This window comes from Lagopus leucura, unplaced genomic scaffold (assembly GCF_019238085.1).
Source record: "Lagopus leucura isolate 7727_CA_CO unplaced genomic scaffold, USGS_WTPT01 Super-Scaffold_100159, whole genome shotgun sequence".
Taxonomy (NCBI): Eukaryota; Metazoa; Chordata; class Aves; order Galliformes; family Phasianidae; genus Lagopus; species Lagopus leucura.
The window spans coordinates 12,086,150-12,104,175 of NW_024962335.1; the positions used below are offsets into that span (position 1 = coordinate 12,086,150).

Below are 18,026 nucleotides of genomic sequence, written 5' to 3' on the forward strand. Positions count from 1 at the left end.
CTAATTAAATGTTAATAGCACAAACAGGCAAAATATTTTAGGCACCATAAAACTTCACCAGCGTTTACGCCTTACTCTAGAGGCAGCTGGATGAGAGGCGGTCGTGGCCTGAAGCTTCCCACTTCTCCAGATACTTAATATAGACAAGTCTCTTTACAACACATTACTGCATTCTGAAATCCTCTTCAAGCAATCACGGCCTCAAGGAGGAGAGCAGGTAGCTTTTTTCAGTTTATTCTGTTTTCTGTAATTTTCTTCAGCCATAACATTCCAAGAATCTAGTAATGTTTAACACAGTATCACTGAGAACCAGGAAAAATAACAAAGGTAAGGAGCTTTTGGGGAAGGAGAGGTAAGGAACTCATTCCAGTTTAAGTCAGACGGAGACAAGTTTGGTCCAGTACTGAATACCCAGTAAAACACAGGTGCTATAAGCAGAATATTGAAGGTCAGAAATAAGACCAGAGACCTCTTGAATTCCTCTGGCATTCAGTGAATTCCTGCATCGTTTTTCTTATCAGACAAAACTTGCGGTAGAGAATGACTCGCGTTTGCCAGAGCCTACGTACAGTTCACAAGCAAGCACCTACAGCCAAGGACCTGGAAAAGTAAATCACAATGGCTGGTAAACAAGCTTGTGAGAAGGTACAGTATTAGGACAGTTAGACATCACTAACTGAAAGATAACCACAGTTAGATGCAGCCCAGAAATTCCATGGTTTCTCCCTTTCAAATCATTTTTGCCTGTTTGTTCCCCAAATTACAGTACTCTGACAGCAAGGACAGCCTCTAGAATTCTTTGAACTACCTGTGGAGAAAGTTTAAGAGAAGATGAATTAAGAAGGGAGCGGGCTCAGCTCCCCTTAACCTTGGCTCATCAGTAAGTCACACATGAATGACAGGCAGCACCAGATCCTGCTCTTTAAACAGCTGGCAGTGCTCTATAAGGGCTCATCAAAAGACACAGTGATAAAGCAATCTTGTCACCATTGAGTGTTTCTCAGTAACTACACACAATGGATGGAGGCTTGATTAAACAGCGAGCAAAGATCTGAAAAGCCCATCTGGAATCAAAGTGTAAGCTCTGAGGGTTAAACACTGTAGACCATCAAAATAAAGTGACAGCACAAGCAGACTTAGTTCAATAAGGCTTTTATTATTTTCCTGTAACTAGAGGACTTTGCTGAATGTGCCTAAAGCGTCAGCTCAATTTTCCCACCCATCTTGCTTTGGTATGGAATCAGTGCTGGTCGAACCTCCTCCTTTAGGAACTTTGCCACCTGTTTAAGGAAAGGGAAGAAGAAAGTTAGTAGAAAAAAGATGTACCCTTCTCTTCCCTATTCAGACCTGCTTGCCTCACTGGGGTCTGTTTCACAGAGGCACTGAGTGTCAGCTACATCCAGAATCATGTGTGAAGCCCATAGGGCAGAAAGACAAGGCAGTCAAATGAAACAAGGTAAGTGTGTGTCTGCCACAGTAGTAGGAACGGAGGTATGAAATATGAGTACACAGGATGCAGGATTAAAAAACGTAATTGCATAACAACACCTAAAACCTGTAGCCTCTTTACCTGCTGAGGAGCACGTCCAGTGAAGGAGGAAGGATCCAAAAGGCTGTCAAGGTGTTTATGGATGGGGCTGAAATAAGGATCAGCACGGACACGGGCAATGAAGTCATTATCACCCCCTTCCTGTTTCACAACAGCAGCTGCTTGCTGGGAGAGAACACGGATCTTCTCATGGCAATCCTACAGGAGCAGGGGGAAGAGGAGGGAAAAGGAAAACATTCAGTCCCTTGTTACTCACTCTCACATATATCCTGCTTGTGCAGGAGGGGAAACATCAAAGCATCCTGCATTGGATGGCACACAAATGAGACAGCTTAGACTGTAGCATCTTGTATCACTATAGGAAAACAAGATTTTCCTGATCCTTCTACATCTCTGCACTTTGAGGCTAAAGAAGTCTGAATGATATGCATGTTCCCTGTTCAATCACCCCACAAGCTTACGGCAGTAAAACCCTTCACACTTTCTCAGACTCTCCACATACTCTTAGGATTCACTATGCAATTTGTTTTTCCAGTTGTTCCATTCCCTACTTGCACAGTTTTTTTCTGAAGACAGACTCTAATTGCTGTTCCCAAGATACTCTATGAACTACAATGGAGGAATTCCTTATTCACAAATAGTCATCCCTGGAACATCTTGAGAGAATAATAATCTACAAACTTGGGGAAAAAAAAAGAAGAGAAGAGAGGAGAGGAGAGGAGAGGAGAGGAGAGGAGAGGAGAGGAGGGGAGGGGAGGGGAGGGGAGCTGTCCAACTTAATCAGCAGTGAACTATGTAAACCATGGCTTACAAAAGGACAAACAGATTGAAGGGAAAAAAGCACACAAATCCGAGGGTCTTAAGACATTCTTTGCTAGAGAATCTTCGTATTAAGACTGACAAGGATTAAGACTGACAAGAGTCCTAATTGTTCTAAAAGACTTCCCCCCACCTTTGACTTGCTGTGAAATCCATCTGTAAAAACAAGGAAGCCCAAATGCCATTGAGGACCACCCACAAGACCAGATGCTGTCATGCTGGCACTAAAATATTTATGTGATTGCATTTATAGTCAAGCAGGAGTCTTCTCAAATGCATTATCCTTGAGCAATCTTGGTTTAGAAGGAAAATGATCTCCTATTCCTTGTTTCCTCTATTCAAAGGCCATCGTGCTCCAGCACTGACATGCTTCAGGCAAACAGAGCTGTTTAGGATGTTTGGGGGAGGGAGCTGTTCAGTGGTGAGGAAAGCAAGTGAGTTTTTACGATATGATGTAGGAAAGCCTCAGATTTGTCCTCAGAAAATTTTGTTGTTACAGTTTTCGGCACATAAAAACAGAACATACTGTGAAAAAGAACAGCTTTTCTTAGTGTATTCAACTCTAAAGATTTGTAATTAAAGAGCACCGGAAAGAAGGTAAGCCAATAACAAACACAAATGAAATTAGCTTCTCAATCTAATTAAATAGACTGTTTAGGTAAATACAGGATGCTTTAGAAAGAGAACCAGCTGAAAAGATAAGAAAACTTTTACACAGAACATAAATCTTAGTATGTTTAATTAGGAAGCTTACTGACGGACACAGTGACAAACATCACAGGCACAAAGACAGGAAAAAGGATGTTTCCTAACTGGGTGAGCTGCCAGAATTGCTCCAGAGAGCCACAACCACAGATCCTACTCAAAGCTTCTAGGAAACCCTTCTGTTATTCCTATATTGCAAGTTTCACTTCACCTTTTATGGGAAACAATTATTGAAGGAAATGTTATAGTCTCAAGGTGAGAGAAAATAAGCTAGTTTTGTAGGATGTGAAGTTTATTACCCGTTTCAAACTGAACTTTGAAATTAAATGATAAGGAACTATAATCTGTGTCCGAACCTATTTGCTAAGAAAAACATTTCTTATTTCTGATTTCAGTTTGCTTGGACACAGAAAACTGAATGAAGGACCATAAACAATAAAAGCAATAAAAGGCAATATACTGCACTAAGGAAGTGTGATACAAGAACAAATGGTTTGGGCTTACTTGCAGTGATTCATTCCTTTAATTTATAAAGGTACCCCACTGCCAACAGGCTCCATTTGAAGAAGTCTGGCCTGCATTCCAAGTTCCCTCAAATAATTATGGAAGAAAAGTGCCTGCTAGTATCTCATGTAATAAAAATAAATAGGTCTCTCTGCCCTCCAGCACAGACAGCCAGATTAGCTCAAACACACAGCATTCCTAACAGTAAATAAGGATCTCTACAACTGCTCTCTCCTCAGAGAGCAGAATCTGGCTTTGCAGCACAGGTGTAATATTAATAACTCTGCGGGAGTAAGGGGAGAACAAAGAAAGGGGAGATGTTCAGGAAGACAAAAAAAGAGCAGCTTCTGTTTGTTAAGAGTGAGACATCAGGCAGTGAACAAAGGTATTTTGGAATTCATCTGTACCTGACGATTGCCCCCTGCTTTCACCATTGCCATGATGATATTCTCTGTGGCCATGAATGGCAGCTCCTGCCGGATCCTCCTGTCAATCACCTTCAAACAAAGACAGCAGAGTTACAGGAATTCTGTAGGCAGCTGGGACTCCTGGTGAGCTTTTTCCTCTGCCTTTAAATCCCTAGGAAAGATAATTTCTCTTTTTGATTTTAGCTCTGGAAATCCAAGCACAAAGCTACTAGCTTGAAACTATACTTGGGAATGTTAGAGTGGAAAGGGTGTACAACGAGGTTGTTGTTATGCTGTTGTTTTTTTAAAACCTGTGGATAATTTACAGGGCTGATAATTTACAGTATGAGACCTGCGTTCACAGTCGCTTTTGATGGTAAATTCTGCAGGTTCATGGTGCAGTTCAGATAGAAGTGCCCCTTTTAAGAAGTTTGGCTTTGACAAATACCATTGTGTATCCATGCTGCAAGCAGTGAAAACACAAAGCAAAAATTCAGAGACTGTTTGAACAAATAGATAGGAATATAATCTTTGGGAAGATTTAGTATTTCTCTCTGCCCCCCCACCCCCACCCTCTGCCTTTTTGGCACAGCTGCAGTATCATCAAGGATGCAACTCTGCATATGCTATCTAATTACTTACCTTTGGATATACTACGAGTCCCTCGGAGATGTTCTGCAGTGTACTCAGGATGATATCAGCTGTGAGAAAAGCCTCAGCCAGGCACACACGCCTATGAACACAGGTACCCAAGGGCCCCGGTTAGCAATAAAGGTCACGTTCAAGTCTACCACAAGTTCAGCTCTCCAGTTTCTGCAAGTGTCTCCAGAGAGCATTACAGAGACCCTAGTGCTTGAATTGTTCTCTTTACGGGTGCTTCTTGCTGCTTAAAGGTCACAAACAGGAAAGCTAAATAAGAGCTACCCATCTTGAGAGCTACTGCTGTGAGAAGGGAGCTGCTGGGTCACTAGAGATAGGGAAAGAGAAGATGAGAAAGCATAGAGGCACACACAGAAAGCTCTGAGATAATTCAATGGTAACACAGCTAGAAAAGAGGGCAGCAATTTACAGAGCCAGCAACTACCTATCTTTCCCCAGGTGCTCTGCACTGCCTCGTCTACTGATCCTGCTCTCCAGCAGGAAGACTTGCTGCATGCTCATTCTGCGCCTGGCTTCGCTCAGCAGGGAACTTTCAAAGCGGTCCATGTGTGTGGTGGGGTTTTCTCTAAGAGATCAGCTCCTGATCACTCAGGAGGCTCCTGACAAAAAAGGAGGAAAAAAGGAGAGGGAGGAAAGGAAAGCAATAAGGGCACTAAGCTATATCAGGCAAAGGGCTCTGGGTCACAGCACAGCCAGTACAGCATCACCCTTCTGTGACAGCAGCACCTGATCCATTCTCAACTGTGATCTTTTAAAAAAACACTTGCACTTCAGTCCTGTGCTATGTTTAAGGTTCCCAGTTCTATCATACCATTTTGAAAAGGTCGCTCTGTCTGCTATTTCACAGGTCATTCATTTGCCTTTTCTCTGTCCTGCCCTCCCTTCAGAACACGTTAGCTCTGACAACAGAAGTCCGAGGCACAGAGTTTTCTATATCAAGTATGGAATGAACAAATGACCCGTTATATTAAATGAAGTGAAAATAAATGGGAAACATTCCAATAATATTTCTAGACTTGGCAACTACTGGGAAATGAAACCACCATTATCAACCAGCATCCAACTTCTTAAACGTTGTATTTTACTCTGCCTATGCATCTCTTTCCTTAGCAAGACAGGTAATATTAGCAGCTGTGGAGTCAAGTCCTGTTAGAAAAATACATTCAAAGGAAGAAGACTACTTTGAAATATCAAAGGTAAATAAGAACTTTATGCAAATTTAATATTAACTGCTAGATGAATGAACTGAATGCAATTGCTACTATTTAATTAATTATAGATAACTTTGGTTCATCTCAAAATAGTCATAATGAAGAATCACAAAACAAAAACATCGCTCAGCAAACTTTACTAGAAGATGTGCACAGGTTTCTATAAGATTGCTTAATAATGGCTTGTGCTCACTGTTTAGGATCTAAATTACTTGTTTTAAAGAGGACTTCACAGAGAGATGAAAATAAGTTTCTTTAGATTAGTTGGAGGGTGAAGGGATTACAAAGAAACTGTTGCATCATTCAACATTATGAGTTGAAGAAGAGTAGGGTCAAAAGCTGTGTTCAAAACAGGAACAAAAACTCATTTGCAAAATGTGAGATGTCATGTGCTGTAACAGTACATCCTTAAAGCAGATCAATCAATCACCTGCAGCCCTCTTCTCTCTGTTGGATGGCTGTGCAAAAAGATCTTGACTTACAGAAAACTAACAATTTTCATCTGATCTTTGAGAGAAAACCAGTTTGTAGTCTCTAGATTTCATCAACTCCGCTTTTCATCGGGACGGCAACCCGTGGTTTTAGTGTAAAAACAGTCCGTTCCAAACATATCAAAGGAGCTTCTTGCTCAAGGTATTCTCAAATTGCTGCATTGCACGAAGTACACAAACCTGTTAGCACTGTCATCCAACGTTCGCTCAAACCACTGCACAGAAGCTGTTTGGAGGGGATCCAGGACCAGAGTCATCAGGTGCCGAGCCAGGCTGCAGCACCGCTCCGAGCGCATTGGATTCCTCTTGTAAGGCATAGCACTTGAACCTGTGGAAGGAGAAAGAGTGATGGGAATGGGGCAATAGAGATGGCGCACTCAGGAAGATGCAGGTCCTGCCCCAGATAAGAAAAGTCAAACAATGATTCCTAACATGCTAGAGCCTTAAAATATGATAGTTTTCTGAGGACAAAACGCAATAAAGAAAGTGACAACATCACACTTCTTCAGATTAGAAACATCTAAATGTGGTGGGGAAAAAAGTGAGAAGACATGTTGCCACTGTACAAAACAGCAGAAGCACCTCCACATGAAAGGAACAGATGGACGTCAGTTGTAGCGCAGTGCTTAGCAGCATCTCTCTAGGATCATGAGAGCACTGTCTTTGAGAGCCACGTAGTTCTACTGATGCCTTTTGCTCTAGTGAAACCAAGCATAAGATGTAGATCAGTAATACTAACAGACAGGGCTATGGCTTCAACTGCTGACTCAATCCTATGGAAACATTCAGGGTGCCTGAGCTTTCTTCTAGCCAACATCCAAAATTATGTTTCCTTCTCTCTTTTTTTTTAAAAACCAACATTAGAAACACGTAATTGGTGTTCTTCTGGAAAGGGTTTTACTGTTCTAAATTTGTCTGTGTGTAAATAGGCAACAAAACGTGCTGAGTCAAGCTGAAAACCTACAGTTCCTGTTAGCTTCATGAGGAATGGAGAACACTGAGTTCTCTTCAGACCCGGTTGTCTCGTGGGCAACAAGGAATACATGACTGCTTCTTCTCTTCCCAAAACCCAGAAAGTGAAGAATACAAACATTAAAATCAGATTAATTATTTAATATCCAGAGGTCTTTGGCTGTTTCCTCTTTTTCTTTTTTTTTAATAATTCAATACACTAAAAACTTTACACCCCAGTTACTTTAAAACAACTTCTTTCAGTGACATTTCTAAGTTTGCTTCAAAGGCTGCAGCAGCACAAACAAAAGGTCCATATGCTGTCCCAAGAAATGCCAACCATCCCTTACCAATCTGGTCTTTCTCAAAAGGCTCTTCTATCTCCTTCAGGTTGGCCAAGAGACGAATGTCAGTACAAATCTAGAAAAAAGCCCAAGAAATTAACAAACAGAATCAAACTGACACACACCTCCTGTCACTGTTTGTGCAGAATTGTTTGCGTTTGTGTCCAAGATGAGAACTTGGGAAACAATGAAAAACTGCCACTACAATCACGCTTCTTGACCTAAAAATCCCAAAGTCAAGAAAGCATCAGCAAAAAAGTCCCTCCACTGTATCAGAATACAACAGGGGACCCCAAAGCAGGTCCAATGTTTGCATGGAATGGTAAAGATTAGGAAGAAACACTGAAAAAGCATAACAGAAGTTATGTGATTAGCAAACATAGATAACGACTGCTCACTGAATCAGCCAGCTTGCAGAACTAAACCAGAATGCCACAGAGCATTTTAGCCCAACAGAAGGACCAGGGAGGGAACAGAGATAAATCAACAAAAAGAATCCACAAGGACAGCTAGAATAACACTAAAATCAGAGATGCAACTGATGGGGAGAAAAATGGAGAAATTTAAAAACCTCATATGCACTGGGAAAGACATTTACTCTACTTGGATCAATTTAGCACAGATTAGACTAATACCTGGTCTTAAGATCTTTGATATCTGATGCCTAAGCAAGGACCCAATGGTGATTTACGTGATGTCAAAGAGGAGCTGAACAACAAACATCAATCATTATTTCCCAAGGTAAGCATTCAGCACCACAAGCACCTTTTCTTGTCCTCTTTCCTGCTGTACACGCACAGGGTGCTCACCTTGTGAACAGATGCCCCCAGACTGGCCAGTACAGACAGGACTTCAATATCCACCTTGCGACTGTAGGTCTGCCCTGTGACCATGTATGATCTAAAAACAAGCACAGAAGTCGAATGCTTCAGACATTAAACTGGATGAGAAGACTGAGAGCAAGATGTGACAATGGCTCTTGAAGTGGATGACAATGCCATCGTTTTGCCCTGTTGACATGTTTGGGTTCAGGCTGTCAGCTCTTTGGGTAGCATGCACAAGGAGGGAGAGTGAAGCAGAGGAAAAGTGGACAGCTGTGCTTTAAAGAAGTGGCCTGGTTAGGAGATGGAGTTCCCCCCAGAGAGCCTCAAGTGGGAATGAAAGACCACGAGGGAAGGTAAAATCAACAGCAGCACAGATGTCAGTTTGGCAGTTGATAGATTCTGAGCCAACACGGACAACAAGAGTCAGATTTTGTTAACACCACATTTAGGTTACTAAGCATTCTTGGTACGTACCGCTTAAATCCTGCCTTTGCAGTCACTAATCTGTCCAGCTCTTCAACCTCAGAGGGACAAAAAACAAGAACAAAACAAAAAGAACCTCAGTATTCAATGACCCAAAAAGTATTTGATGCCAGAACCTCCACGTGCCCCTAAAGAGAAAAGCACTCCAGACAGGAGAATATTTCAAGGCTGAAAGTCTGCTCTCTGGCTGACTTACTTTACTATGGTCTCCCTCGAAGAGCTGCAAGAAGCTGGCCTGAGTGCCAGTGGTGCCTTTCACACCCCGAAAACGCAGGTCGTCCCGAGCTCGCTCCAGGTTCTGCAGGTCCATGCACAAGTCCTGGATCCACAAGCAGCAGCGTTTCCCCACAGTGGTGAGTTGTGCAGGTCTGAAAACAACCGAGAACAGAAATCACTCCTTGGTGATTTGCACAACAACTCCAAAAAGACCATCCTTAGCTGATGAGTCTACTGTTAAGATCCCTCTGACTCATCAGAGCAGGAGTTAAAGATTTGGTACCTATGTATCACTAGTCAATTACACTGGACAATAAGATGATTCTTTTCAGGAAAAAAAAAATTAACATTGATGGCTTTTTTCCAGAACTCTGTCAAATGGAAAAGCCTTAGTTGGTAACAAATAACACGAAGTGGAGGGTCCACTCCCAGGCTCCTTATTTCTGCTCCCCAGCCACAGCTACCAGGATCCAGCAGCCAGCTCGGCAGGAGCAGTTCTGCAGGCAAATGGCACCCTCTAGGGGCCCGGCCCGGCAGGAGAAGGCAGAGAGCTGGGAGGAAAGCACAGCGAGTGCAGCACCACTACCACATGCCCTAGTTGCTCTGATGTCAAGGACACAGAGGGCCTCCAGCGTTTTAAAGACTTCACAGATGAGCAAGGTGCTCCGATTAAGCTCGGGCACAGACAGCAGAGAAGATGTGGAAGCAGGGATGTGCGATCCAGGAATAAAGAACTCTGCAAGTACATAAGCAGCAAGAGAAGCCAGGGAAAATGTGGACCTGCTCCTAAACAAGTCAGAGGGCCCTGCTGACACAGGACTGAAAATGTCAAGGTACTTGTTGCCTTCTAATATCGTTTTCACCAGTAGGACTTGCCTTGCATATACTTCTTTGCAGTCTTCCTAAAATTCAGAGTGAAGCAAAGACCAGACACTACTTCTCTGAAAAGCTTTCAATAAAGAGGGACCAAGGACTGAAGCTGATTGATTGAACAACAGAACACATACAGCAAGATTATTAATCAAGAGACCTGATCTGATGCTCCCACTCTCCTTTGGGAGTAATTTTAAAGCAACAGACACTGATTCTGTCATGATCTGTGCTTAATTTCCATGGGTCTGTTGTTCCATGTCACCAGGATAGAAAATCCAAGCTTATAGTTTAAAGCCTCTAAAAGCAAACCACTTCATGAATTAGCAGATTAATTACTTTCCCCAACAACAGACAAGTCCAAATCTTGCTGTATTTTGACTCAGGAACTTGCCTACAAGCAGTAATGCCAATAGCACTGCACAAAAAATGAAATTTTCCAGGGACAGAAAATGCCATTGTCTAGTTGAAAGGGAAATTCTTCCTTTTTTTTTTAGTCATATAAAGATATATGAAAACAGAGATCTTGTAGTCATCATCACTTGAGAAGAAGGCTTTAGCACACTGAATAGCTGTGGTTTCCTTCCAATAACAAACCTTTCTAAGATGCAGTGGAACACAACTGATGGGAAAACAAGCATTAAGAATATCTGACAGGCTTATTGCAATTCATAAATCACACCTTCTGAAACAACCCACAATTTACACCTATGTTAACAAGTTCCTTATGGAGCTCTGTTAAAACAACTGCTGACAGTATTCAAAGAAAAGTCCAATTTCCTGATGTGAGGCCAACGATAGCAACACACTCCTTTTCTGAACCACCACCATCTTAATGTCCTGCAATGCCAAATGCCAGAGATCAGAGATGGTAAGAGAGAAGGGAGAAAGAAAAAATAGTAGCAGGTCAGTCTATCCAAAGCACAGCTGAACAAATGAAAGCAAAGGCTGATAGCTACTTACTGGTAGTGAGTGAAGCCCAAGGTAGGCAGGTCAGCGTGTGCCTCAGCAAAGTCGGCCAGCCGGCTGATCACCCTTGCGAGCTGGTGGATGCAGGGAGGATGGAAAAGAGGTGGAATGAAAAAGGGGTGGGGTGGGAGGAAAAAAAAAAGAACAAAAGCTGGCATGCTCAAGCATAACATTGTGAGAAAAGGGGGACGGAAACAAGCATACAGTCATTGGACATCTCTGTCTAACCAGACAGTATGGTGCCCTTCATATCGCCAGGGAACACACACAATTTCTACTTGCTAAGGAAATCAAGCACGGGATGATGAAAGCAGCTGGTCTTCAGCTGAAGCTAGTCCAGTGCTCACACCCAACCCAAGCTGGTTTACTCCTGAGTATTTCCTTCAGTCCTGGTCAGAAATAAAGCTGCCTGGGGTGTAATGGACACATCTACAGCCCAGGGAAAACTGGGTGCCAAGACATTCAGGCCAGCTACACTCCATCTACATTGAACTCAGAAAGTTGTATTATATAGCCTCTTTAATGCTGATGCACTCCTGGTGATATAGTTACATGGCTGCCTAAGCTTAACTTGAAAGCAATACAGTTTTCTGAGACTGATACCTGTGACACACACAGCCTGCTAGTACCTAACAAAAGGTGCTCACAATTCCTGTGATGAGCAGGGAAGCTTTAGGGAAAGACTTGAGAAAAAGGAAGATACTGTTCACTTGCTTGAGGATAACCTAAGCAGCCAGCTCTCCTCCTAGCTCCTCAGTGAGGCCTAAGAAAATCCAGGCTGAACACGTGCTATCCACAGAACATCAGCACCGCCCGCTTCTGAGATGCTGCACGATCACCTTCTCACCTTGGGTAGCAGCAAGTTAAACCCATCTCGGAGGACAATCAGATCCTGAAAGAAGCAAAGAAAGGAAATTTGGGCCATGTCTGACAACCAGCCATTCAGCCTGAAGGAGCAGACAAGGACCTCTCTCAGCAAGAACACAGAAGATCAAATACTTTGCCTGCTCCAGAAGTCTCTTCTTAGAACAAGGCATCAGCTTTTATTCCGGCACCTAAACACTGCAAGAACTTGTTTAATGACAAAAATGCTGGATCCATCACTGTTCCTACTATACTATCCATAGGGAGTCATACTGGCAGCAGAAGACCTATTTCCAGTAACTGAGCATAATGATTATTTGGAGATACGCACGATGCACATGACAGATTAAATCACTGAATCAAAGGAGAAAATGGTGGCACTTAGTGGGCTAAGGGTAGCAGAAGAGAGAGGTCTGATCACGCATCAGTCCCACCTTTCCTCTTTTCAGTCTCAAATACAGACAGGTGCCAAATGACCTGGGGAAAGGAGTATTAGCTAAAAGCCAAAGAGATTTTCAAAGGAGTAAGTACAAATAATCATGCAGCAGCTTTCTTGCAGAACAAAAGAGGATACCAAGTTGCAATGACTTAGATATCAGGGAGCAGCAATATGCAGAAGTTTTAGTTTGGGCTCAGGTTCAGACAGGTTTTTCCTGATGTCTGACAGTTCTGCAGAATGGGGGCACTTCCTTTTTTATTCAACACATTTATCCATTCTATTGAAAAGCTTTATCTACCCCGAATCAATGCTGGTGCCCCAGGCAACAACTGAAAGCCCATGGGCTGCCAAAAGTTGACTTATTTTGTAGGCCAGTGAACTCTTGTCCCGCTGGCGTAACTGACAGCTCATGTGTGTCTGCATACATTTTCATTGTGAATATCTTATCTCCTTGAATGTTTAACATGCAAACAGAGCTCAGGGAACAGTAAATTTGCAGGTAGATGTTGCTTCATATCAAAGGGGAGAAGCCACAGAGGAGCCCGTCTTCCTAGGGTACGTAGGAAAAAGGGTAATCACGTTCAACAGGAAGACTGATAAAGATGTCCAAAAAAGAATAATCAATTGACTATTATTTTATAAGCAAAATGCTAAAGAGCTATTTATAAAGAACTGCTAAGTGAGAAACTGCATCTTTGTTTTGCCCAAAATGAAAGTCTTATATTACCGTGTTATCCCCTACATAACAGGAAGTTGCTCCAAGGTGAATGATGGCTGCAGCTTTGGGACAGCAGTGGGCAAAGGTGTGAACGTGTGCCATCACATCATGGCGCAGCTTCTTCTCTTCTTCCGCTGCCATCTTGAAGTCAATGTTGTCCAGATTTGTTTCCATCTCCTTTATCTGCTCATCTGTGATGGGAAGCCCAAGTGACTGCGAAGGAGAAAGAACTTTAAGAGGAAACTCAAATTTGATACAGGCGCTGTTTAAATAATTTACTCCCATGTGACAGCTCATGGAAGCACGGCAATTGGGCACAGTCAAAAGTTGCAAGAGAAAATGCTTCATTCTAGAGTTCTCCAAACCTTTCCAGTAAGGCACAGTTCAAGATTAGATGTTCTTCCTGGGCTTCACATTTCCCTCAATCACAGAACATCCCTGTGTCAACTGCAAACATTAGACATACAGAGAAAAAGACTTAAAAAATAGCACACTTTTAACTTCTTTCAGTTAAATTTACCATTTGGGTAAAGAACAGTTCAGCTACCAGGTGACAAGATAGCTTGTGTCAGCAGGAACTCTGGACAAAATAACTGCAAGCATATATGGTGTGCTTACAACAACTGCTCAGAACATATGGAAAGCAAAGGCTGTTTGCACCTTTCCAAAAGCCCTAAAATTCATCTCAGCCTGAAACTGGGATCTGGGAGAACTAATTCCCTGATCTGGAAGCACGAGACAAATACTCCTAGTTTGTCTTTTAAAATATTTGTTAAACTTTTTCTGGAAGCTGTTTTAAAAACAGAGTAAGATATGATCGATACTGGTATAAACCTTACACAAGCTAATTAAGATGAGCAACATGTCTCTTTCTAATATGGTGAGTTTAAAAGTCTCGCAGTGAACTTAGCACTGCTGCCTTTTCTATGTTAAAATGCTACTATTCTGCACAGCAGTAATTGCAATTCTCCAACCAGGAAGCTTTAATGATACAAAGCATTTCAAAAGCTCGTTCTATTCAGAATCAAATTGACTAAAAAAGTGTTTGCACATGTGGAATCTGGAATTAGAGAAAACAGCAAGGGAAGCAGATAAGTCTTCAGGGTCTTCATCAGGTAATTAGCACCCAAACAACTTAAAATACCTTGCTGCAAGCGTAATGACACAACCATGAATGTCCAGATGAGCAAGGGGTAGCAGCTGGCTCCAGACTGCTGTCTCTGAGGTGCTCAGATACAGATCATAACTGCCTGGAAGCCCATAGACAAGACATCAGGCAACAGTCTTATGCTAACAGCTCCTGTATTGTTCACATGTCCATGAGCTGTTCTGAAAAGCTGAAGATGGTATGTGCTTGCTGGCAGCCGCAGAGGAAGAAATAATCTCCAAGAAAAGAGACTGTCACACTGTCAGTACATGTAAGGTAGGTGCCAACGCTGTGTCCTCACGTGCCCACAAACATGACGTGATGCCTCTTCCCTATGACCTCCTGTCAATATTGACAGTACCTCAGGGAGAAAGCAATCAGATGTCCTTCAAATTTGTCCACCTGAAAAAATTAAGTACCCAAGTGAGATCATGACGTTTCTCCGAAGTGCCATAAGTCAGTGGTGGGCTTTCTGCGTTGTGCTTTTAAGGTGCAGTTCCTCTAAGGCTGTTCCAACACAGTGATGTGATGCTGTAACAGCTCTGGTCATTTACTCCCTCCTATAGCAAGAGGTCAGAGCAAAGCAGATGTGTGATACAGAACATCTCTGACAAACAGAATAAGAACACTGGGCTGCACATCTGATGAAGAACATGTCAGATAAATACTCCAAATTTATAGGGAAAAGAAAAAAATTGAGAACAACTGCAGGTGCTTATCCTTAGGAGAGGAAACACTGAGATTCCACATGCGCAGAACACTACTGGTTGGGTCAAAGCTGTGGGATGTCTACTGGAAAGAAGAGCTCCATTAATTTTTTGCTTGTCTTTCAAACAACTTATTGTCAGGTCAGGAGCTCAAGGCTCAAATTAAAGAATGATGTGGGAATGTTGTAATACAAATGAATTTACCATTAAAAACAACAACAAAAAAATTAGAGTTTGGAGATGAATATGAGCTCCCATGCTTTAGCTCTTAGCCTGGACTTCAACTAGTATTAACTAGGAGAAGGTGAGTTGAAGAAGCTGTCTCCACATGCTTTGCTGATTCTCCTCTTTCAAACTCCTGGCATCACCTGCTATAAGAAACAAAACGCAACCTGGATTGTCTGTTTAACCCAGTATCTAGTGACAGAGTTTTTCAGCTATTTCACATATTCCAAGTGGGCACACTGAAAAATTTCTCCAATGAATAGGGTGGGTATTGAAACCACATATCTCACCTTATCCTTCACCTAAAGCTTATAACTAAATTGTACGTTCTCTCTTTTGCTACTTCCCTACAGCTTGCAGAAAACTTACTGTTAGGCTTCCCTACCATTCTGATTTACTACAGGAAGGCTGCTAGGGTGACTGGAGAGGCAGGGCACAAACGTCTTGAAAGACAGTGAAGATAATTACTGGCATAAATGTTGCCCATGGTTCATTCATTGCATTATTATTATTATTATTATTATTATTACTTTACTGTATGCAAAAAGAAATACTATGCATTTTTTAATAACAACCTCAGGAAATCACTTCTGATTGCACCTATCACAACCTGCCCGCTGACAGAGATAACAGGTGCTGAGGAGTCGGCTCTTTCAGGCCAGATCTGACTTCAGAAGACAAACTCCTCTGGAATGAGGAGACAGATAAAAATAGCGGCATCCTTCCTCCCACTTTGAAGAGTGTGCTTTAGAGACTGCACTGTCTGCCTCAGCTTTCTGGGAGCAAAGCCGTGGTGGCAATGGGAGGCAAAGCAAGGGGCAGGAGACACGGGAACCTGAGCTCAAGGCCTGGGAGCAGACACCAAGAACTTCTCACTGGTTCTTCCAGCAGCTTGCTTCCTCCTGTTAGGTCCGTCACTGTACTTCAGCATGTAATGCTTCATCCGAGCACAACACAGCTGTATCGGAACAGCTCCAGCTTCCAACACGCTGCCTTTGGTGTAGAAGGAAAACCTCAGCAGCACCGAGCACTGCTTGCTCATCCTCCAGCACCGCGCTTCCCTGCCCTCAGGCCAGCAGTGACAGCTCGGCCTGGAGCCCGCCTCGCCTCTGCACACCGCTACTGAAACACGCTAGCTAGGCACAGTGTGAGAGCTGTCCCATCACAAGCTTTTGCGCCTTGCTTTTATTTGCGGCAGCACTCGCCCGCCTTTTCACTTTCAGCACGGGGGGCTGAGCGTTCTGCTCGCTCGGACCACGAGCCACCTCAGCCCACATCTGCGGCGGGCAGGGCTGCCGAGCGCGGCTCTTTCACAACCAGGGGAGCGGGAGGGCGGCGTGCAGCGCGAGCAGCGATTGGCTGGGGCCGGCAAGACAGCCGGCCTCGCGCTCACACACCCCATCGGAGCCCCTTTTAGCGGTTACGCTTCTATTTGTTTTGGACGAGGCGAAGGTCGCCTCGCCGAGCTCATCCCGCACGGCGCGGCACCGGCTCAAGGGACCCGAGGCCGGCAGCCCGTTCAGGACCGCAGTCGCAGCGGCCGCGTCTCGGCGCCGTTACCTTCTCGGCCTGTGCGAGGTAGAGCCAGAGGCGGCGCCAGGTTCCGAACTTCTTCCTCTCGCTGAAGTTGAAGGCCATCTCGGCGCTGGCGTACCGCGACACCAGCGGAGAGCGGTAGCGGGCCAGCGGGTCCTCCTCGGCGCAGGGGGTCGCCATGACGGCGGCTCGGCGGAAGGGGGGAAAGGGGACGCGCGCCGCCGGCAGCGGGGGGATAAAGGACGGGAGCCCCGCCTCGCCACCAGGCCCCGCCCCCAACGCGGTGCCCCGGGTGGGTGGGAGGGGCAGGGAGACAGCGCCGCCTGTCGGGCGGAGGCCGCGGCGCGGGGAGCAAAGAAAACGCGCGGGAAGGCAGAGGATTAAATGCTTAGCAGCCAAACACATTTATTAGTCTTTTTCTTTTTTTTTTTTTTTTCTTTTTTTTCTTTCTTTTTTTTTCCAGGAACCCAAAAATATTTTGTAGTTATAATGTAAGCAACTGAGTTGCACATAATACAATCATATCTTTCAAAAAAAAAAAAAAAAAATTAAAATTAAAACGAAACAACAAAAAAAAAAGCTGTTTAAAAGCCCAAAAAAACCTTCAGAAAACTTATATATGTATTACACCACCTCTCAGTTTCAATGAAATGACGACGACTTATTTCCTTATTACTCTTAACTTGTTACACTCCAATAAAACATCACCCTTTTTGTTTGCTTTTTCTTTTTCTCTTTTTTTTCCTTTTTTTTTTTTTTTTTTTTTTTTTTCTAAATCCAGCATGAGAAATACAGTACCTGCTATGGCAAAAATACACATAAAATGCAACATTTCAGCTTATTTGTACATTAGTAGAGTTTAAACATTTTATTGTTGTTGGTTTTTTTTTTTTGTCTTTTTTTTTGTCTTTTTTTTTTTTTTTTTTAAGTGAACCAGTGATTTTAAGTACCACTATACTAAAAGTAAAATAAAAATATAGGAAAGGAGGAGAAGGGGGGGGGCAGCCAGCCATACAAGAGCACCTGCTAAAGTGCTGAGTTTCTGTGTCCATGGAGAACCCTTCGGAAGGAAGTGTGGTGCCTGGGGGGTGCGAATGGAGCGGCCCGGCCCTGGGTGACTGACCGTGTGCCAACCGACCCCACTGCGTCCCCCTGCCCTGCCTCTGCTCTGTTACTGCACGTGGGGAAGGAGGGGAGAAGCAGAGCGACGGTGAGAGCTGAGCAAAGGAAGCTGTTTCAAGTATAAGAGAACAAAAACAAAAACTCAAACACAACCAAAAACACTTATAGGTAACTTGCAAGTAGCATCAATATACACAGCCGCTATTCTTATTATTACGATGTCTGCTGCTGGGGGACAGTGTTTCAGGCAAGAGGACTGAGCTGT

At 43.4% G+C, this 18,026-nt stretch overlaps 1 protein-coding gene across 1 annotated transcript; it reads right to left on the minus strand.

The window, feature by feature from the left end:
- Positions 1 to 1,136: 1,136 nt before the first annotated feature.
- On the minus strand, positions 1,137 to 16,854 carry ADSL (adenylosuccinate lyase). The gene is made up of 13 exons (XM_042889754.1): positions 16,664 to 16,854; positions 13,034 to 13,237; positions 11,851 to 11,895; positions 10,998 to 11,077; positions 9,145 to 9,316; positions 8,940 to 8,986; positions 8,451 to 8,541; positions 7,648 to 7,717; positions 6,527 to 6,674; positions 4,627 to 4,717; positions 3,985 to 4,074; positions 1,571 to 1,747; positions 1,137 to 1,280 (listed from the first exon to the last, which is right to left on the minus strand). The coding sequence occupies exons 1-13, from the start codon at positions 16,817 to 16,819 to the stop codon at positions 1,194 to 1,196; spliced, it is 1,458 nt and encodes a 485-aa protein (XP_042745688.1). The 5' UTR covers positions 16,820 to 16,854; the 3' UTR covers positions 1,137 to 1,193.
- Positions 16,855 to 18,026: the final 1,172 nt, after the last annotated feature.